The sequence below is a fragment of the Vipera berus genome (assembly GCF_964194415.1).
Source record: "Vipera berus genome assembly, chromosome: 2".
Lineage (NCBI taxonomy): Eukaryota > Metazoa > Chordata > Lepidosauria > Squamata > Viperidae > Vipera > Vipera berus.
In genome coordinates, this window is record NC_138203.1 from 121,048,359 (window position 1) to 121,071,013 (window position 22,655).

The 22,655-nt window shown below is 44.2% G+C and overlaps 1 protein-coding gene across 2 annotated transcripts in view; it reads right to left on the reverse strand.

Annotated features, from left to right (window-relative positions):
- Positions 1 to 14,888, reverse strand: part of IQSEC2 (IQ motif and Sec7 domain ArfGEF 2) — a 150,687-nt gene extending 135,799 nt beyond the window's left edge. For both annotated transcript variants that reach the window (XM_081320353.1, XM_081320350.1), the window contains exon 1: positions 14,030 to 14,888. In XM_081320353.1, the coding sequence (XP_081176479.1) occupies positions 14,030 to 14,733 (704 nt within the window). In that variant the 5' untranslated portion in view covers positions 14,734 to 14,888. The remainder of the gene's footprint in view (positions 1 to 14,029) is intronic.
- Between the last annotated feature and the right edge of the window lie 7,767 nt (positions 14,889 to 22,655).

Consider the following 22,655-nt stretch of genomic DNA (forward strand, 5'->3'; position numbering starts at 1 on the left):
GTGATTGCATCCACATCAATGTCACACCCGCTACCAAGACATACATATAGCTACCACAAAAGCAGGTACTATGAACTAGGGTAGTATTTGCATAATTTAAATAGCTTCATTTATTTCTTTGATTACATACATGTGTGTGTTATAATGAAGGGCTTTTCTGAATTATTGAAGGGAGGAAATGTTATCTGAAGTAATAATATTGCAATTTAATTAATCTGGTTTGCCTCAGGAAGAAGTAGGTTTGTGGGGTATTAAGCCTGGGTGTGGGTTACACCACTCCAGAATGCAGGTGGCAGCTAACATGTTAAATGATTAGATCCTATTTGTTTCTTTTGGAGGTAGCTACACAGAAAACTCCTGAGCTGAGAGGGAAGCTGAAATCTTGCCCCTTACAATTTACCCACAAGAATGGTGTATTTGTCAAGCTTAGTGATCCACACAAGATTTGGACTACCGTACTATATATGGGAGGACCAGAGATCTTTTCAAGAAAATTGGAGAAATGAAGGGCACGTTTAATGCAAAAATGGGCATGATAAAGGACCAAAATGGCAGGGACCTAACAGAGGCAGAAGAGATTAAGAAGAGGTGGCAAAATTACACAGAAGAACTATACAAGAATGAGCTTAACGTCCCTGATAATCACAATGAGGTGGTCACTGACCTTGAGCCAGACATCCTAGAATGTGAAGTGAAGTGGGCCTTAGAAAAACTGAGCAACAACAAAGCTAGTGGAAGTGACAGTATTCCAGCTGAGCTATTCAAAATCTTAAAAGACAATGCAGTAAAAGTGCTACACTCAATTTGCCAGCAAATTTGGAAAACTCAACAGTGGCCACAGGATTGGAAAAGATCAGTTTACATTCCAATTCCAAAGAAAGGCAGTGCCAAAGAATGTTCAAACTATCGCACCATTGCACTCATTTCTCATGCTAGTAAAGTCATGCTTAAAATCCTACAAGCTAGACTTCAGCAGTATGTGGATCGAGAACTACCAGAAGTACAGGCAGGATTTCGAAGAGGCAGAGGAACTAGAGATCAAATTGCCAATATACGCTGGATCATGGAGAAAGCTAGGGAGTTCCAGAAAAACATCTACTTCTGCTTCATTGACTATGCTAAAGCCTTTGATTGTGTGGATCACAACAAACTGTGGCAAGTTCTTAAAGAGATGGGAGTACCAGACCATCTTATTTGTCTCTTGAGAAACCTATATGCGGGTCAAGAAGCAACAGTGAGAACTGGACACGGAACCACTGATTGGTTCAAAATTGGGAAAGGAGTCCGGCAAGGCTGTATACTGTCGCCCTGCCTATTTAACTTATATGCAGAGCACATCATGAGAAAGGCAGGGCTAGATGAATCAAAAGTTGGAATTAAGATTGCTGGAAGAAATATCAACAACCTAAGATACGCAGATGATACCACTCTAATGGCAGAAAGTGAAGAAGAACTAAAGAGCCTCTTGTTGCAGGTGAAGAAGGAGAGTGCAAAACTTGGGTTGAAACTTAACATTAAGAAAACCAAGATCATGGCATCTGGCCCTCTCAATTCCTGGCAAATAGATGGGGAAGAAATGGAGGTAGTGACAGATTTTATTTTCCTGGGCTCCAAGATCACTGCAGACGGGGACTGTAGCCAAGAAATTAAAAGACGCTTGCTCCTGGGGAGGAAAGCCATGGCAAATCTAGACAGCACACTAAAAAGCAGAGACATCACCCTGTCAACAAAAGTGTGTATAGTCAAGGCTATGGTCTTCCCAGTTGCAATGTATGGCAGTGAAAGTTGGACCATAAGAAAGGCTGAGCGCCAAAGAATTGAGGCCTTTGAACTGTGGTGCTGGAGAAGACTCCTGCGAGTCCCTTGGACTGCAAGGCGATCAAACCGGTCAGTCCTAGAGGAGATCAATCCTGACTGCTCTTTAGAAGGCCAGATTCTGAAGCTAAAACTCAAGTACTTTGGCCACCTAATGAGAAGGAAGGACTCACTGGAGAAGAGCCTAATGCTGGGAAAGATCGAGGGCAATAGAAGAAGGGGACGACAGAGAATGAGGTGGCTGGATGGAGTCACTGAAGCAGTAGGCGCGAGCTTAAATGGACTCCAGAAGATGGTAGAGGACAGGAAGGCCTGGAGGAATGTTGTCCATAGGGTCGCGATGGGTCGGACACGACTTCGCAGCTAACAACAACAACACTATATATGGATCACATGAATTCAGACAACCTTAAGCAGCGACAAGGAGTTTGGATTTGCTGTGTTCCTTTGTTGCCACCTAGCGGTCATCTGGATTTTTGCAGCCTAAACAGGTTTATTCCTAGAATTACCTCATCCAGGCAAATTGCAGGCAATGCTAACAGATACCCTGGGCTGGAGCAAGACAGTAGAGAGCCTCTTTAGTGTCATTTCATTGGCAGAGATATGACACACGTGTCCAGGCCACTGATAAGCATTACAAAATGATATGGGATGACAATCTCCTTTCTGTATGCCCAAACAAATCTCAGCTTTACACAGCCTTAATTGTCAATTTTACCCAGTAAGTCTATTTACATACCAGGTGTGTTTGAACAACAGGATCATACCCAAGGACGGTCAGAAACATGCCTGCGAGCCTCTATGTGTAATGCAGCTAAGAAATAACCCCTCTGCTTCTTATTTAGGGTTTTCTAGGTCACGCAAGAGACAGCACAGGACACAATGCAAAGACTTCTTTGAGTCAAGCCAACTCTTCCTGGGGACTTCATTGATACAGCCCTGTGACTTTCCTGGGAGCAACATCAAAGGGTTTGCAACTGCTTTCTTTCAGAATGTTGGAGGTTTCCTTTACTTCTGAAGCTAGATTTCAGGGGGTAGGTTGTTCATTCTCAGAAGAAAAAAGAAAGCTAGTTGTTGCTGAAACAAGACAAAGATGGAACTCGTCCTCCCACCCAAAGGGCCATCCAGATCATTGCATAATAGAGGCAGGAAAATAAATGCAAAGCCTGAACATTAAATCTACTGCGTGCAGGTCTCACTTTTGACGAATATTTTTTTTATTTTTTATTTTATTAGATTTATATACCGCCCCTCTCCAAGGACTCGGGGCGGTGTACAGGGCAAAGAACACTAACAACACACAAGATATAAAAATTAAAATAAGATTAAATCAATAGCCCTAAGTAATAAATACATTCTAAAATTTAAATTTTTTAAAATATAACTCTAAAATCCAATCCCTCAGTCCAGGCCGGCCTGTTCAAACAACCAAGTGTTCAGGTCGCGGCGAAACGAGCGAAGGTCGGGAGCCATCCGAAGCTCAACTGGAAGCTGATTCCACAGGGCAGGCGGGCCCACAGAGAATGCTCTCCCCCTGGGAGCCGCCAGTCGACATTCCCTGACCGAAGGCACCCTGAGGAGGCCCTCTCTGTGGGAACGCACAGGGCGATGGGAAGTTAACGCCGGCAAGAGGTGCTCCTGTAAATAACCCGGACCCATGCCATTTAGGGCTTTATAGGTCATCACCAGCACCTTGAATCTCACTCGGAAGACAACTGGAAGCCAATGCAGCTCGCGGAGCAGAGGTGTTACATGGGTGTATCGGGAGACCCCCCCCATCACAACTTGCGCGGCTGCATTCTGCACCAGCTGGAACCTCCGAGTGGCATTCAAGGGCAGCCCCATGTAGAGAGCATTGCAGTAGTCTATCCGAGAGGTCACGAGCGCATGAGTGACTGTGCGTAGGGCGAATAGCTATATGCACTACCATGTGACCAGTTTCAAACTATTTAGGATTTAGATAGATAGCCAGATGCTATTCTAGACGGCTTAAAATTTAAACCCTCTATCAAGAACTGAACTCACAGCCTTTCCCAATGTAGTGATTATATACATATTTAGCTTTAGGAACTATTCAGATCCTAGCATTCACAAGGGTTACAGGAGGGATATGTGGAAGTACTCAGGATTTTGCATACCAGTATTTTTCAACCTTGACAACTTTAAGATGTGTGGATTTTAACTCCCCAAATTCTCCCAACTGACATATAGGCAGTCCTTGATATATAATCAGCATTGGGACCAGAATTTCCACTGCTAAGCAAGGTGGTTAGCAAGATGTTAAGTGAGTTGCACCAGACTGTATGACCTTTTAACCACAGTTGTTAAACAAATTACATGTTCGTTAAGTGAATCCAGCTTTCCATTGATTTGGCTTGTCAGAAGCCAGCTAGGAAAGTCACAAATGGCAATTACATAACCCTGGAACCATCACAAATATGTGCCAGTTGTCAAATGCCCAAAGTCCGATCACATGACTGTGGGGATGCTGCAATGGACATAATGTGAGGACTGGTTGTAAGTCACTCTTTTCAGTGCCATTGTAACTTTGAATTATCACTAAACAAGTAATCATAAGTTGAGGACTACCTATATACTTTCCACTTTCTCTTGATCCCTTGGAGCAGAGAGATACAGTTGATATACAGCAAGTACTAGAAAGTGAACATTTGTGATTAACCTAAGATGATGATGATGATGATGATGATGATGATGATGATGATGATGATGATGATGATTATTATTATTATTATTATTATTATTATTATTATTATTATTATTATTATTATTTGGAAGGGACCTTACAGGTCATCTAGTCCACCCCCTGCTCAGGCAGGAAACCCTATAACCATTTCAGGCAAATGGCTGTCCAGTCTCCTCTTAAAAACTTCCAGTGTTGGAGCATTCACCACTTCTGGAGGCAGGTTGTTTCACTGGTTAATTGTTCTAACTGTCAGGAAGTTTCTCCTTAGTTCTAGGTTGCTTCTCTCCTTGATTAGTTTCCATCCGTTGCTTCTTGTCCTGCTTTCAGGTGCTTTGGAGAATAGCTTGACTCCCTCTTCTTTGTGGTAGCCCCTGAGATATTGGAATACTGCTATCATGTCACCCCTCACCCTTCTCTTCATTAAACTACACATACCCAATTCCAGCAACCGTTCCCTATATGTTTTAGCCTCCAGTCCCCCAATCATCTTTGTTGCTCTTCTCTGTACCCTTTCTAGAGTCTTGACATCTTTTTTACATCGTGGTGACCAAAACTGGATGCAATATTCCAGGTGTGGCCTTACCAAGGCATTGTAAAGTGGTATTAGTACTTCACTTGATCTTGATTCTATCCCTCTTTTAATGCAGCCTAGCACTGTGTTGGCTTTTTTGGCAGTCCAAAATGAAATCTACTGCTTCCAAAGATGGTTTAGCATTGTAACTACTAAGATTTATGAAACAAGAAAATGTTTATGCAAACATTTTCTACATGAGGCATAGAATCAAGATCATGAGAAGTATTAGTACCGCTTTATAAATCCCTAGTGAGACCACACCTGGCATACTGCAGCCAATTTTGGTCACCATACTACAAAAAAGGTGTTGAGACCTTGGAAAAAGTTCAAAGCAGAGCAACTAAGATAATAAAAGGCCTGGAGACTAAAACATACGGCTGTAGGACTTTGGGTCTGGCTAGTCTAAAGAAAAGAAGAAATAGGGGAGACATGATAGCAGTGTTCCAGTATTTGAGGGGCTGCCAGAAAGAAGAGGGGAGTCAACTTATTCTCCAGAGGGCAGGACAAGAAACAATGGTTGGAAACTGAACAAAGAGAGAAGCAACCTGGAATTAAGGAGAAACTTCCTGACAGTGAGGACAATTAACCAGTGGAACAGCTTACCCCCAGAAATCCATCACTGGAGATTTTAAAGAAGAGGCTAGACAGTCACTTGTCTGAGATGGTATAGATTCTCCTGCTTGAGCTATTCTATTCTCAGAAAATTAATATAAAACTACATTATTGCTTCTTTCAAAAATTAGTAAAATGATGTATGCAATGTAATTTGAATAATCAGAGCATGATGTACATGCTAAGTACTATATCATGAAGAGTGTATACCTTTAGTGGAGCTATTTTTATTTAGGTGGCAAGAAGTGAGGCAAATCTATACAGAAGGGGGAAATTACAGTTCTCATGTTGTAGACTACATTGGATCTCTAAATTTCTTAACAGGTTTTTTTTTTTGCAATGTTGCAAGATGCTGTTATATTTTGTTTAATTAAAGGTATGTACACTTACTGTACTACAAATGTGCACTTCTCAGCTTGGGTAACTCTGCAATTCCTGCCCTGCAATGTCAGGAGCCCAATTCACCCAAAGATAAGATAAGTGCACTCTAGGTATGCTCCAAAATGATCTTCTATTTATTTATGTCCCGGGCATCTGAAAACAAAGAAACAACCAGCCTCTCTTGAATTAAAGCTTTGCCTACATCTGCGGTAGAGCCAATGGAGCTTCATCATGCAGCAGTTTTACTCTTTCTTTGCCATATAGCTTCAATTTCAAATGTGTGCATCCTTCCTTCCATTCTGGGATTAAATCCAAGTTTAAAAAGACAGAGGCCCAAATCACGGACAAGACACATCTCATTTGCCATCTTGAAATAGCTCCTCCCCCTCAAACTGGGAAACATTTTAAGCAATACATGCAAGAAAAGATCTGCAGTCCGTTCCTCTTTCCTCTCCTCCCTGAACCAAACCAATTCTCTCCTAACTGAGAAACCACCGCCCCTAGGTGGGACACTAACCTGCTTTCCTAAGTAGCATGGTACCAGTGCTTATGGTTTTCACCACTGCAAGTAAATAAAATAAATCACACATGCAAAAATCCTGATGAACTACCTTCTTTCCTAACAGCATGGGAAGCAACTAAATGTAAAAGAACATTTGATGGGGAAGATTCTCTTCTTCCTCTCCCTCTTACTTTGGGCTTCAAGAGACATCGTGCAAGGGCCTATCTCTCTGGAGAAGGCTCTGATGCTTCTTACAAAGGTGGAGAGAAGATGACCAGCAGCAAGATGGATGGACTCAATTACAGCGGTGATGGTTGCACTGATGGAAGACCTGAAGGATCAGGTTAGGGACTGATCATCATAGAGAAAAATCTATCTATGTGGTCTCTAGGAATCAAAAATAACTTTATGGACGTAATAGCAATAGCACTTAAGACGTAGATACTGCTCCACAGTGCTTTACACTTTTACGTAATCAAGGGTTCCTTCCTCAAAAAGAGAAGCATAATACAGGCACTGCTTGGAATATGAAATTGTAGTTTCCAAATATAGTTCTAGCTGACAATTTCTATATTCTTATAGTGTTTTGATACTACAATGTTATTTGGTTTTCTTGTGTTCAGCACCTCATGCAGAAAAACTGCAGTCAAGCGCCACCGATGAAGTACCATTGTGGTGCCAGACTGCTTCTTTTCTATATAGTGGGAAAGAAAATCCCACCTTGTCCATTGCCTTATCTCTCTTTTGCACTCATTAAAAACTTGTCCATTTGAATTCCCTTCCAACTAAGTTATCATAGATTATAATTGATGTTGATGGGACCTCCTAGCAAAGGGAAAGGGAAAGGTTCCCCCGTACATGCGTGCTAGTCGTTTCCGACTCTCATCTCCATTTCGAAGCCGAAGAGCCAGCGCTTGTCCGAGGACGTCTCCGTGGTCATGTGGCTGGCATGACTAGACGCCAAAGGCGCACGGAACGCTGTTACCTTCCCACCGTGGTGATCCCTATTTTTCTACTTGCATTTTTACGTGCTTTCGAACTGCTAGGTTGGCAGAAGCTGGGACGAGTAACAGGCGCTCACTCTGTTATGCGGCACTCGGGATTCGACCCGCCAAACTGCCGACCTTCTGATCGACAAGCTCAGCGTCCTAACCCACTGAGCCACCGCGTCCCCTGGGACCTCCTAGCATCTGGTAATTGCCATCAGGATTTGTAAAGGACAAAGGGGAGGCAAGTGGAGAAATACACGCCAAGATATTATGTCTGTAATACCATGAACTGTATACTTGCGTCAAACATTGGGATACAAGTATTTAAGTATTTTAAATCGTTAGCACCACACATATATTGCCTTTTTTCCTTTTGAGGCTTGCTGCAGCAGACACTGCTATAAAATATTTTAGTAAGCAAAAAATATGTATTTTTTATTTTAGGGCGCATTCAAGTCAGCAGGCTGTGACAGCATTTTAGCAGCAATTAGTGGAAATATATTGGAAAGGGATATAAATTCAGATTCGCATTTCTATCATTCCATTCACAGGACTTACACTCAAGTTTACATTTAGAATAATCTGATGGCAATAAAATAAATTCTGGCCTACAAAGTTATCTGAGCGTTTTTTTTTTACTCAGTGTTCACTTGCAGTTGCTTTTTGGTTTAGGACTAATCCATGCTCCAACCTAGAGCTACTATCTATTTTGTTAACAAGCCAGGAAGGAGCTTGCTCTAAAAGAGCTGGGTTGGAGCCTACTGAAGTATTGTACTACTGGCTTCAGATCCTATTGAAAGTGCAATCTGGGTGGGGCAATTGCAATTCATGTTTACTTGTTCAGGAATAAAGGAATTCAGTGAGACTTATTCTCAGGTAAATATAGACCTGGTGACTGACCTATAAAAGATTCTGTCTCTAGGGATGGAAGAGAGGCAGAGCTGTTTATAAAGGGATGTATTGCTTTTTCAAGATGCAAAAAGTGGCTGCTTGCTGGAGAAACAGCTGCAGGAACAGCTGCTGAGCAACCTCCCCAAGGGTAGGCAAGATTGTTTTCATGCAGACAACCACAACACCCAGCAAAGCAGCCCACAATGCACCCTGACACTAACATGCCCAAACAATCCATGATGAGTAGCTATTGCCTTCTATGTTTGTATAGAATAAATGGCCATAATATTATTGGGCTATGGAGAATGCTATGTAGTCTCAACAGTCCTGACAGCTGCTTTTTAGTGAAAGAGAAAGATTTTAAACTCTCGTAGGACCTTACTGACAAAAAGCTAGTTCATGCAAAAATGATCCTCTGCTTTGATCACTTAACATTGATTTGTAATTCAAGAAATTTACTGGTGCTGGGAAAAGAATTAAATCTAACATGATTCCAAGTTGCCAGAGCTAAATTTCTGCGAACAAGCTCTAAATGGATCATTCACACAGGCAACCCCCCCCCCACACACACCCCAATGCTGCACAAAACCAAGATGTGAACACAGCTGTATGACCTCCTCCCAACCCCATTTCAGTCTTTAGTTAGGAGGCCTTTCATGTTGCTAAACAAAGTGCATGAGTTGGGCAGTGTAATAAGATGTATTTACTTATTGCCACCCATTTGCCCTACTGCCCAATTCTAGGTAGCTCCCAAACACAACAATGTTCGGTGAACTTAATGTGAGCATTTCAGGTCAAACTAGACACTGCGCTATAACAGGCGGTCCTTGCTTAAAAAGAACACCACAGTCCTGGGTCCATTGCCGAGAATACCTTTGTGCCCATAACTTCCTTGTTTCTCCTCCAATGTATCTCCTCTGTTACCTTCTGTCCTTGGTGGTGTGCATATCAGAGAGAAAGAATCCATTCTTTTGGAGTCTGATGGGAGGGAGGGAGTTAGCAACCTGGAGCACCTCTAGATACAGGCAGCTTTTAATCTGCTCTTTGCCTACTGCTGCGAGACTATTACATGCACAAAAATGGAAATACCAACAGTGGAGAGGAATGGTTTGTGAAGACGATAGAATTAGCATTAAATTCCAATTTAAGGGGTTGTTTGATGATTAGAAATTTCAGGTATGCTAGGAAGGAAGGAAATGATGTAATCTTAAGGGGGGGGGCAAAATGTAAATACAGTTATAACCATTGTTAAGAAAATTGGAAGCCATTTCTTTTTCATCTTTTTTCTTTCTTTTTCTTCCTTATCCATTATTTTACTTATTCTTTTTGTTTCTTCTCTAAAATTTGTATTGTTCTTATCCTGTTAAAAATACTTTAATGAAAATAATTGTTTAAAAAAATTAAGCTGCTCTTTTCCTAATAGTAAGACAGGATTAAAAATGCCTGACTGGCCATATCTTCAACACCACGGTCACCATGTGGCCATCCATTTTCTATTCTTATTGTGATCGAGGATTATACAAGTCGGTTACTGGCATAGTGATATTGCCTGAAATCCAACCTCATTTTTAATATTAACAATGAGCCTACCTCACAATGTATACTTCTCTCCTAGAAATGAAAGAAGAAAGGAAACAGGAGTAACTCCTGTTTAAAAAGAGCATTCATATTATTCTGAATGCTAAACCTAGTCATAAACTAGGCAAATGGGGTTGAGTTTGCACAATACAGAAGACCAAAATATATTTAGCTATGTTCTGATATGTTGTGTGAGTAGGTTCTGTATTTGAGAGTTGGCTACAGCACACGATAGAGCCCACAGATGAACTTCATTACAATTGCAGTGCTAAGCCAATTTATAAACTCCTTGTATTAGATTTGGCTTCAACCATCCACATTCCTGGCTCTAAAAGATGCCTAATTCCCTTTGCCTTTTATCTCATGGTCTTGGGGTCAATGATCCTGTGTTTTGCCAGCATCACAAAGTGAACTCCTCAGAAATACCTGATAAGCTATGCACAAAGCCAGAAGGGTGCTGAGGCAGAGAATCTATTGTTTCTCTTTTTCCATTCACATATTTACAAGCCATAGCAGGAGAGATCAATTAGTATGGCATCCGATCGATTGCTCTTCCTATGTCCCAAATCCAGCAAGGTATGTTTTATCGTGAACAGTTCAGTTTCCTGAATTAGCAAACCTGCCGAGTTAACTGCCTCTGGAACACAGGCTAGCCCAGTGCTTCTAGCAAATTAACCAGAACGGTTTACAAAAAATTTATAAAAAGCTGTTTGTAAAAAAAGAAAAAAAGAAAAACCTGGGGGAGACGATTTGAACAGCCACATGTTTTGTCACATGCGGCAATCACAACAGACCAATGAAAAAGAAATTCCCTTGCAAACACTCCATTTGGAAGCAGTGTAAAAGGCAGTAGAGACAGACAGACACCCTCACCCTTACCCCACCCCCTCACAGAGGTTGATAGGGATTGGGTGACTGGAAGACTTCCACTGCTCTCTGCATGCTGTAGGAAGCTATTATTCACAACACTAAGCAACCACAGATGAAAATGACTATTTATCAAGGCAAGCATGCCTGTTTTCTCCTCTACCTTGGCCTTTTAAGATAAAGTGGTATTAAATATCTCCCTATTGCAAATGAAGAGCCAAAAGATGAATAAAGGTTTAAGACCACTGAACAAGTTTAGAGCTGAAATGAAACCTGAAAAGGGGCTTTCAGATAAGGTGCATAAGCCACACTTTTAACTATTAAGCTAAACTAACTGAGTTACTGGCTAGATCTTAAGAGACTGAACTTATTTCCCTGCTCAGAATAAAAACAAAGGAAAGTCATAGTTATTAGTTCGGTTGAGGAAAGAAGGACTGTCTCTAGTCATTTCTAGTTTTCTGCCAGCGTGGAGAAGAGGATCAGTCATTTCCCCCCACCCCACCCGCATTGCTACTTCAGGCTTTGTTTTTTTTTAAACCTCCTCAGTGTTGGTAGGGAGTGGGCGGGAATGGCAAGACACATTTGTGCTGATTTTAAGTCATTTGCAGCATCAAACCACTTTGCTAATTTCTAACCAGAAAAAGGAGGCGGCAATGAGGAGAGTGAGAAAGAACAGGAATGGCTGGATCCATCAATTCCTACCCCACACAGCCACCACTATATCCATTCCTTCTGAGGGAAGATGCTCAATTCTTCGGGCCTAGTTGCTTGTTAGCTTTCAATCCAAGTTTGTGGACCACGAGAGTCGATCCTGTTCTAAAATCCATGTCCCAGATGCAGTGCTGCTGGCATTCAAATGCTACGATTCTCCAGCTAGGAACTATCAATTATGGAGCACAGAGTCTGATGGCGTGGCATTAGATCAGACACCCTAGTGCAGCATTCCCCAAACCGGTACCCTCTGGATGGGTCTGACTGCAATCCCCATAATCCTCAACCAACCCCATACATAGCAATGTGGTTATGTCATTCACCTCAAAACTGGGCCACTGATCTTCGGCAACAGCATCGCCAAGTTTCAGCTAACCAGTCAGGGAGAGCTTAAATGAAGTTTAAGGAGAGATACATGGCTTGTAGGTTGTTCATTTCATCCCACAGAGACCATGGACAAGGAATCCCAGCAGGCTCTGAGAATCCTGAGGTCAGAATCCAGTAGTTGGAAGAAATAGAATTATCAGTTTGAAAATAATGCCTTATAACATAACCTAGCTTTATATTAGGAGGTAAGAAGATGCAAATGTTGCCTCTCATAACAGCTCATCTGAAGGCTTCAGGCACATCGCTGTTCTCTTGCAAATCTTCATTAGGAATATAATACCGCTGGCCAATCTTGCGTGGCTGTAGCTATTCCGGTAATAATGTAGATAGTGCCAAATGTGTGATTATTATAATTGATTCTCACACACTAGTAACTACACTCACTTTTTCAAAGCTGTTTCCCCCAGAATAGATACATGATAATCACCATCACTTCCAGGCTGCATCGCTATGGATGATGAGAGTGCAGTTCAACACATCTGAAAGGCAGCTCTTTTCTCAAACTCACTCAAAACTTATGCTTTTACTTGCACCTTAAATCAACTACATCTTCTCTTCCCCACCCAGGGATCACATTTTCCTGAACTCAATCCCTCAACACATGTCATGAACCACACAGCCCATGCAGTACCGTTTCACACCCACATCCAATGCATGCCTAGTTTCTGGTGCCTTAGTTCAACACCAACTCTCTCTGCTGGAGCTAATTGAAGTCAGATCCCACCAGGCCCAGTTCAATGGCAGTGGGAAGTGTCCAGATTGTGAGTTACCCCATTAGAGGAAGCTCTGGAGGAAGACTGGCCGCTAAAGATTGGCAAGACGCAAAGAGACATGGATACAAGTGCGTACGAGTACTGCAAACTAGGCAGAAAGAAAGACAAGGCCTTACTAAACATGTCCCAAACAAAAGAGACAGAAGAACACAGTACGTAGGTAGCAGAAGAAGAGGGTTTTATTCTATTGAAAGGCTCTTCCCTATCACTCCAGGAAATAAATGAAAGAATTCATCTGAGGATTCAGGAAACAGAAGCTCACTGGGGTTGCTATGTACTTTCATTTAAGAATAACTCTTTGCCCTCTATGGGTTTCTATAGGGAGCGAGGGAGGGAAGAGCCACGAAAGGTGTGGAGGAAAACATGTAGGAGCACCAATATGAAAAAAAGAATTCACGAGTTTTTGGAAAGTATGAATATTAAGTTTAATTTTAAATTTGGGGTTTATAGGGGTGAGCCACACCAGGCTGGCAAGAGAGAGCACTCCCTGGAGTGGTCCGCTGCAGCGAGAAGGACCTTTTATGCGTGTCTTCCCTTCTCTGCAGAAAATTGAGAGAGTCAAGCCCCAGCAAAGTGTTGAAGGAAAAAAATCCAGGTTGGCAAGTTAGGAAAGCAAAAATGTGCTGAATCAGGGAAAGTGGTGCTTGAAAGTAAGGTTGAAGTTTGAAGGGCCAAAGAAAGAGAATGGGGCCTCAGAAGCTTCTGGGCAACTGGCCAAGGAGCAGCCTGCAGTGGGGGGGGGAGGGGTCCTACGCAGGGTTCAATGCAGGGATCTAGTAAGGAAAATCAGCTGAGGAAACAAAACAGACCCCACTGAGGGTGGCATAGCAGAGCACCATCCACCTAATTATAGGTGATGGAGGCAGTTGGTGTGTGTTTGTGTATGTATGGCGGGGCAGGTTTTAACTGTAACAAGATTCAAAAGCCTAGAATGGAGGGAACAAAGTAGGGCAGAAAGGTGACAAGAGAGCAGACCCTATGATATTTTGATTTCCCTCCACCGCCACCACCACCCAAGCACTGCACCGCACCATCCTCCAAAGGGTTCCCCATGGTCCCTTGTGATGCTGCACGCACCCCGATTCTCTGACTGTAAACGACTCAGCCAGCACCACCAATGGTCACCTCGACCCCAACGAACTCCTGGAATCTGCCTGCCCTGCTGGGCCAGAAAGCTACAGGGAAGGAGGGGAGCAGGCAGGGCACTAGGTCAGGGGGCTGCAAAGGCTGGGACCAGCTTCTTACTTTCTCTGCAGCGTGGTGGCTGGGCTGGTACTGGCACTGGTGCTGTGGCCTCCGCCTGCCCCAGGACTGGAGCTCCGCGACGCCCCACGGTTCAGCTGCCCCCTCTCCCTTTCCCGGGGTGGTCGAGGGTATTCGTGCTCCTTCTCCCGAGCCTGATGGCACTGCGGCGCCCGCTCTCGATGCAACTGGCAGGGCTCCCTGTAGTGGCTCTCCCGGTTCTGGTACTGCCCATCCCGGTTTCCATAGTGCTGTAGATCTCGTTCCTTGTCCCGATGCTGATACTGGTTCTGCCCTTCCCGGTCGGCTCTGCTTTGGTATTGACTCTCCCGGTCGGCTCGGTTCGAGTACGGAGCTTCGCGCTCCGTCCGGTTCTCGCGGTTGGGAAACTGGCCTTCCCGGTTCTGGTACTGCCCGTCTCGATCCGCGCGGTTCTGATAGTGGCTCTCCCTCTCTTTGTGGTGATACTGCCCGTCCCGCTCCCGGTCCCGATCTCGGTGTCGCTCCCGGTCTCCTTCCCGCAGGTCCCGGTTCTCTTGGCTCAGTTGCTCCAGCTGCCCTTCGAGCTCCTCGATCCGCCGCCGCTGGGTTTCCAAGAGCTTCTGCTGGCTCTCGATGATGTTGTTGAGCTCCAGCAGATATTCCACGGCGCGGTTGGGGTTTTCAGAGCCGGGCAGCCCGGGGCCACCTCCCGCTCCCCCGTCCATGGAGAGCGAGAGGAAAAGGGGCGCCCGGGCGCTTTGCGCTGCGCCCGGCGCCCGGCGCCTTCGGCTCCCGATTGCTGCAAAGGGCACCACCCCACGCCAGCTACAGACCCGCCCCGCGGCCCGCAGAGGGCTGCAGGGCTACGGCCACCATCCTGCCTGCGGGAGTCCGAGGGGGAAGAGCAGGAAGAGAGGGAGGAGTCGCCGCCGTCGCCGTCGCCGCTTTTACTGCCGCCGCCGCCGCCGCCTGCCTTCTCCAGCCCCGAGCGAGCCGCCTGTTCCTCCGGCTCCTGCCGTCGTTGCAGAGGCACTGCGCACTCCGAGCAAGCCCTAGGCGAGCCTCAGCCCGGCGGGAGGGGGCAGAGACGGCGAGGAAGCTGAGGCCTGCTGGGCTTTTGCCGGCGGACCCGCGGCTTGGCCAGCTCTTCTGGGAGGAGGAGAACGGGGGTGGGGGTGGATGGAGGAAGAAGAGGCGGCGTGGCGGCGGCGGCTGACTTGAGACGAGCGGCACGCGGCTTGGCAAACTAAGTGCTGCCAAAGTGAGTAGGAAGGTCAGATCCTGCCTCCACGCCCGTCTGCCCGAGCTTTGGGAGAAAGGGCCAAGCGTTCCCAGACTGTGTGGTTGGGGGGAAAAGGGGAGCCTTCTGGGTCCGCCGCGTTGTCAAGCCTGGTGGCCTGCTTTCTCCGAATAGCTTTGCGAGAGTTCTCCCGTTCCCTCCGCAAGGGACGTGACGAAGAATCCGAGGCTCCTGCCCGCCTCCCGCCCCGCACTTTCAACAGGACACCCCCCCCCCCGCAACCAATCAAACAGCTTCTTGCTGGGCTGTACCTGTGGGACAACTCTCGTTTGCGAAGACGTTAATTGCGTTGACATGTTGATAGTATGTTAGATGTCACAGGATGGGAGACCAGCCTTCTGCAAAGTGTACCCTCCAGATGCGGCTTCCGTGATTTCCGCTCAGCGCTGTCATTGGAGATTGTAGTCCAACACATCATATTGGGGAAGACCCCTTTTAACAGAAGAGAATGTCTCAAGCTCAGGTTGGCTTGCAGACGTTTCATTTACCGGAAAGAGGTAACGTTACCTAGTTTGATAACGATGAAATGTCTGCAAGCCAACAATCAAGGTTAGGGAGCACCAAGGACTTCACAGTCCTCTTTGAAGAGTACAAACTGCAAATGGCCATTCAACTTCAGTACAGTCTATCAGGCCTTAATATAATGTAAATGCTGTTGCCTTCAGTGGAATTGATTTTGCAATTAACTACAGCTGTGTGGGGTTGAGAAATGTATAAAACATTTCAGAACTGAACTGTCACCATTTCAAAACGTCTCACTTTGAGATTCCAAAGACAATTGAAATCCCACTCTGAACTGGCTGCTTCAGTCATTTTGGAAGTGTTTCAAGTTTGGGAAACACTTGTACGTGGCGATTTGAAAGTCACCTTATTTGTATGGTTTTGTTGACATGTTGGCATAGTGAGGCATTTGTCTCAAAAGACATCCGTGTCATGAACATATAGCAAATTGTTTGCTATTTAATTAATCATAATACATATTTTCACCACCAAAGATGGAAAGAAAAATATGTGGAATTTTTTTTTTAAATTTCAGGTGCCAAAACTGAGTTGGCAGATGCACCACTATTAAAAGCAACAAAATGCCTAGTTGTAATACAATTCAGTAAAAAGAAATAAAAGGAAGCCACATTAAACAATTCACATATTATTCATCAACAACCTGACATTGTTATCTAAGAGGGAAACATTATCTACAGATTTTGCCATATATGTGCATATTCATATATGTGTTCTATGGTATCCATATTGATTTAAAAAACCCTATATTTCTACTATATATGCATAGATATCTATTTGAATCATAGTTATGCATCTTTAAAAATGTAGGCTTTGATGTTATACAAAACAGATATACCCACTTTATATTACTGTGACAGTACTGTGTTCATCAGCTTTACAATTATCAGGGAAAATATGCATGCAGAATATGCATACAGAAAAATCACATGTAACAAACAGATAGATCTATGAGACAGACAGATTTAAAATATACACACCTATTTTGAACAACAAACATCTTGGGGCATCTTGAAGTCCATTGCTTTCATCACTGTTTTTAAAGATCAAAATATAGTAATTACATTTGTTGGTCTTTAAGGAATATATGTAGCTTTTTTAAATGTGCAATACTTTTTTACTATGAAAGATCAGCATAGATACTTCTCTGGAACTGGTTAAGTGTTTTTGTTGTCAATAGTGTACACATGCTGACTGTACAAACTTAACAGATTCTGATTTTCCTGCACAGGTATATAGCAAATAATAAATCTGCAGTTTTTCTCAAATATAGTTGCATCCAATTTTGATATATTATGATCTCCAAAAGGGTGTGATAGCTCAGTGGTTAAAGACACTGAGCTTGTCAGCTGACAGCCCAGGTTCATGACCCAAACAGTGCACAACAGGATGAGCTCCTGTTATTTGCCTCAGCTCCTGACCATCTAGCAGTTCAAAAACATGTAAATATGAGTAGATATCTTCCCACCAAAGCGTTTCGTGCACCTCAGCATAAAGTCATGCTGGCCACATGATCACGGAAACATCTTCAGACAATTCTGGCTCCCTGTTTATTTGAAGAATTTGGCCTTTGGAGAACGCAAGCTGTCCAGTTCCCTCCCCCTTGACTAACTTAAGAATAAACACAGCTGCTAAAGCCTTCATTAGAACTGCAGATTTTTTCACAGCCCAGTTGGTATTTCCATGCCAGGTAGAGCAGATCCTGAGAAATTCCAGAATGGATCTCAGCATCCTGGTCCGAAGAAGAAAAAGAATTAGCAGACCCTTTGTTTCCTTGTGGCCCAGACACAGCGCCCTCTGGTGGCAACCTGCAAATAACAGACTTGCATTTATATTACCTGCATACAGCACACCCTGGTGGCTGATCTGCAAATAACAGACTTGTATTTATGCCACGCAAGCAGTGCACCCTAGTGGTCAAAGAGTGAACTTTGCTGAAGTTTCTATCCACGCAGACAGTGCACCCTGGTGGTCAAAGAGTAAACTGTGCTGGAACGTAGGTTAAAATGCGTTATAGCCCCCAATCCAGATAGTATAAACTCCACAAATTGGTTTTAAGCAAAATATTTCTTGATCAGGAATTCTATGCAATAACTCATGCTTGCTGTAGACACATATGACACATGTTCATACTTTGTCTAATCACATAGAACAGGCAGAGACATCTCAGAAACCCTATGACTTGAGGCAACAAAGAAAGCCTACTGAAGTCATGCGATCAAGCCTGATGGAGAAATGGAATGTGCTCTATCAACATCACGAAAAATACTGGGAGAAGTTACGGAAACTCTGCGAAGCATCCAAAGAGAAGCCTTCCCCTGAGCGCACTCTCTCATTGGAAGAGTTTTTCTTAAAGTGGAAAGATTACGAACGCCATCTCAAAAAGGTCCAGTCACAGCTAGGGGATCCAATGCTCGAAAAGAAAATGCAATGCCTCAAGCTAAAAAACAAGGAACGTGAGAAGTTCCTAAAAAGTAGTAACTGCCTCCCTGAGGTCAAGCTACACATGAAAGACACACCATTCAAGAAGGCCAAGTCCGAAGTGTCCCATCCTTTGCAGGCATCATCCCAGCAGTCACACGTCACTTCCTCTCACTCCTCCACTTCATCCTCGTGTCCCAAGTCACCACAGTCTGTTTTTTTTTAATATAAATTTTTATTGCTTTTATATAAACATATATTTAAACAAATATATATATATATATACATATTAAAAAAAACAAGATATAACATAAACAATACAATCAACAAAAATACAACAAGAATACTTAGCTTCCGTTATTCCTAATCTTACTAATCATTTTCGGGTGACTTCCTCAAGTCCCCCCTATCTGCGTTTCTTCATTAATCATCATTAGCAATTTCTATTTCATAATTTTAAATCGTATTTAATATCTATCTATATTTAATTTCTTATCATTTAACAATCATCATTTCATATTGTCCTGAATATTAAACATTAAATTCTAAAACTACAACTTATAAACACTTCCAAGTCCATTTCAAACTAGTTGATATAACAATATTTCTTCAAATAGTCCTTGAATTTCTTCCAGTCTTCTTCCACCGACTCTTCTCCTTGGTCACGGATTCTCCCTGTCAGTTCAGCGAGTTCCATATAGTCCATCATTTTCATCTGCCAGTCTACCACCATTGGTATTTCTTGTGTCTTCCAATTCTTGGCTATCAAAATTCTCGCCGCTGTTGTGGCATACAGAAAGAAAGTAACATCTTTTTTGGGAATTTCTTTTCCGACTATACCCAATAAGAAGGCTTCTGGTTTCTTAATAAATGTATTTTTCAAAACTTTCTTTAATTCATTATAAATCTTTTCCCAGAAGTCTTTTACTATGGGGCAAGTCCACCACATGTGGTAAGTGTCCGAAGTGTCCCATCCTTTGCAGGCATCATCCCAGCAGTCACACGTCACTTCCTCTCACTCCTCCACTTCATCCTCGTGTCCCAAGTCACCACAGTCTGAGGCGCAGAGCAGCATGTCACAGCAATCTCATGTCTCAGGCACCTCCCGTCAGTCTAATGCATCTTCTCACATCAGCAGCATGTCACAGCAATCTCATGTCTCAGGCGCCTCCCGTCAGTCTAATGCATCTTCTCACCTCAGGAGTGTGTCACAGCAATCTCATGTCTCAGGCGCTTCCTGTCATTCTAAAGCATCTTCTCGCCACAGCCAAGCATCCCGAGTCTCAAGGGCAGAGAGCTTTGCTGCTCAAGCTGCACAAGCACGAATCGAAGCTGAAGCAGCCAAAGCAGCTCTACAGGTGGCGAAAGCAGAGCAGCTGCAAAAGGAAGAAATGGCCAAACTCGAGGCCAAAAAAAAAAAAGGAAGAAATGGCCATAGCTCAGGCCAGACGTGAGGAAGGAATGGCCAGGGGTCAGACCAGACATGAGGAAGGAAGGGCCATGGCTCAGGCCAGACATCCAACAGCGAAGAAATGTTAGAAGCCTTCAATCCTGAAGACGACACTAAATTCTCCGACAAACTGGGGAAGGACTACTTGTGGTGGAAGCACATGTTCAAGCATGCCCTCCACAACAAAGGGTTGGGACCAGCCAAAGAGATTGGGCTTATGACGGCATGGCTAGAATCTAGAAAGGTAGCAAAGGACATTTACACAACCCAGTTAGGTGACCCAGACACTGCCCTTCAGCAAGCCTGGAAAAGTCTCGATAAGCGGTATGGCGCACCCGCATTGACAGAGTCTTCGTTCTTGGATTGTATTTACGAATTCCCTGATATCAATATCAGCGATCCTAGCCAGTTGTGGGAGTTCTCTGATTTACTTACACAGCTACAGACAACACAAAAGGATCCCACCTTGCCGGGACATCGCTGTCTCGATCAGTTCGAGACACAAAGGCTTATCATTCAAAAACTACCAAGGCAGTTAAGTGACAAATGGATCGATTTAGCTGACACTCACGAAAAACAGAACCCGGGTACACACACCCTTTGCTGTTCTTGCAGAGTTTGTTACCTGCCAAGCAGACCGGTGCAATAACCCTTACTACCTCGGCAACAGAGAAAAACGGTTTCCTGCGGCCAAAAGGACCAGTCAGAATTCTGGCGCAACCAAGGGTCCATTCCAAGCCACAAAGGGCAAAACCTTTGTCTCTGTGCACAAGACAGAGGTCATGATCTGGCCAAAGAAAACCTCAGACGAGCAATTGTCCAAGAGAACGCAATATAAACCTCTGCAGTCAGATAAAGTCCTGATTTGTCCACTACATAAATCCTCACATTCTCTGAACAAATGCAGAGAATTTGGAAAGAAGTCCCTGGACGAATGAAAAGCTCTGCTCAAAGAGCACAAAGTATGTTACAAGTGCTGTGAGTCTACGGAACACATGGCCAAAGATTGTGCAGCTAAGGTGAAGTACCACCTATACAAGAGTGACAAGCACCCGGGAGCCCTGCACCCAGATTATGAGCAGCCACAACAAGCAACTTTGACTCCTCCTACAACGAAGGAGCTTCCACGTGGCTCCAAAGAACACCCAGGGGCACTCGTCAAGGTCCACTGCACGTCAATATGTGGTGACTCACCACGCCCTCGTTCATGGGCTCACATCTGTTTAGCTAAAGTCTGCCCTGAACAACGCCCAGAAGAAGCCGTGAAGGTATATGTAGTAATAGATACACAAAGCACTAACACAATAGCTAAGTCAGCATTCTTCGACCTCTTTGATGATCCAAGTGAAGAAACATTTTTCACAATATCAACATGCACTGTGCCCCAGAGCACGGTGGGGAGGAGAGTCTCTGGACTCTGCATAGAGTTGTTAGATGGAAGTTCACGGTTCCGACTGCCGCCAGTGACAGAATGGGACTCCATACCAGATGACCGCAGTTATATTCCAACACCAAAGGTGGCAAGACTCAGACCTCACCTGTCGCACATCGTGCATTACCTCCCCCCCAGATCCTGAGGCCGAAATTCTACTTACATTGGGACAAGACACCCCCGACTCCTTTGCCTATCAGGAAATAGTGAGAGGCCCATCAGGCACCCCAATTGCCCTTAAGATGGATCTTGGATGGATCATCACAGGAAGGGTCTGTATCAATTGGCTGCAAGCCCTGACCCAAGCGAATGTCTCAGCGACTTCCATTCTCAGTAATGGAAGAGCATCCCACATGAAACCATGTCAAGAACACTTCATGCTTTCGACAACCAAACCCGTGTTCCAGACCATCAAAGACAACAATGACGGGCCTTGTCAATAGAGGACAAAGAATTTCTAGAGCTCATGGATAAGGAATTCCTACAGGATATCACACGAAGTTGGGTAACCCCACTACCTTCCCGCACACCCAGGCAGCACCTGCCTAACAATCATGAGCAAGCTCTCTCTTGTCTCAACAGTCTGAGGAGAATCATGAATAGAAAGCCCAAAATGAAAGCTCATCTAGTGGAGTTCATGGAAAAGATGATCCAGGGCGGACATGCATAGCTTGCCCCACCACTGAGGAAAGATGAAGAATGCTGGTATCTTCCATTCTGTGGAATGTGCCACCCACAAAAGCCAGGTCAGATAAGAGTAGTCTTCGATGCCAGTGCACAGTTCCAAGGCATCTCTTTGAACAAAGTCCTTCTCACAGGGCCTGACCTTACCAACAGTCTGCTCAGCATGCTCATCCACTTCAGAAAGGAAGCTGTAGCAGTCATGGCCAACATCCAGCAGATGTTTTATTCGTATTATGTCAGGGAAGATCATTGCAATTACCTGCGCTTCCTGTGATTCCGCGATGAACAGCACAGCCAGCAAATAACAGAATACAGAATGCGATTGCACGTTTTGGAAATGGCTCTTCCCCTGCAATCGCTAACTACAGCCTGCAACACACCGCCCATATAGGCGTAGTCAAATACTGTGCAGACGCCAGACGCTTCGTAGAATGGTATTTCTATGTTGACAACAGCCTAAAATCTGTACCCACTCCAGCAGAAGCCATAGACCTATTAAAAAGGACACGCCAGATGTTAGTGGCAGCCAAACTTAGGCTGCACAAAATTGCATCCAACAGCGAAGAAGTGTTAGAAGCCTTCGATCCTGAAGACCACACTAAGGGTCTACAGGACCTCAACTTTGGAACAGACAATCCTCTTATCCAACGCAATCTTGGTTTGTGTTGGGACTTGAAGAAGGACGTCTTCACCTTTAGAACTCCAGCAAAGAACGCCGTCTTCACAAGAAGAGGAGTCTTGTCTACAGTGAATAGCCTGTTCGACCCTCTAGGGTTTGCAGCACCCGTAACAGTCCAAGGGAAGCTTCTTCTGTGCGCACTCTCCCAAGACACCACAGACT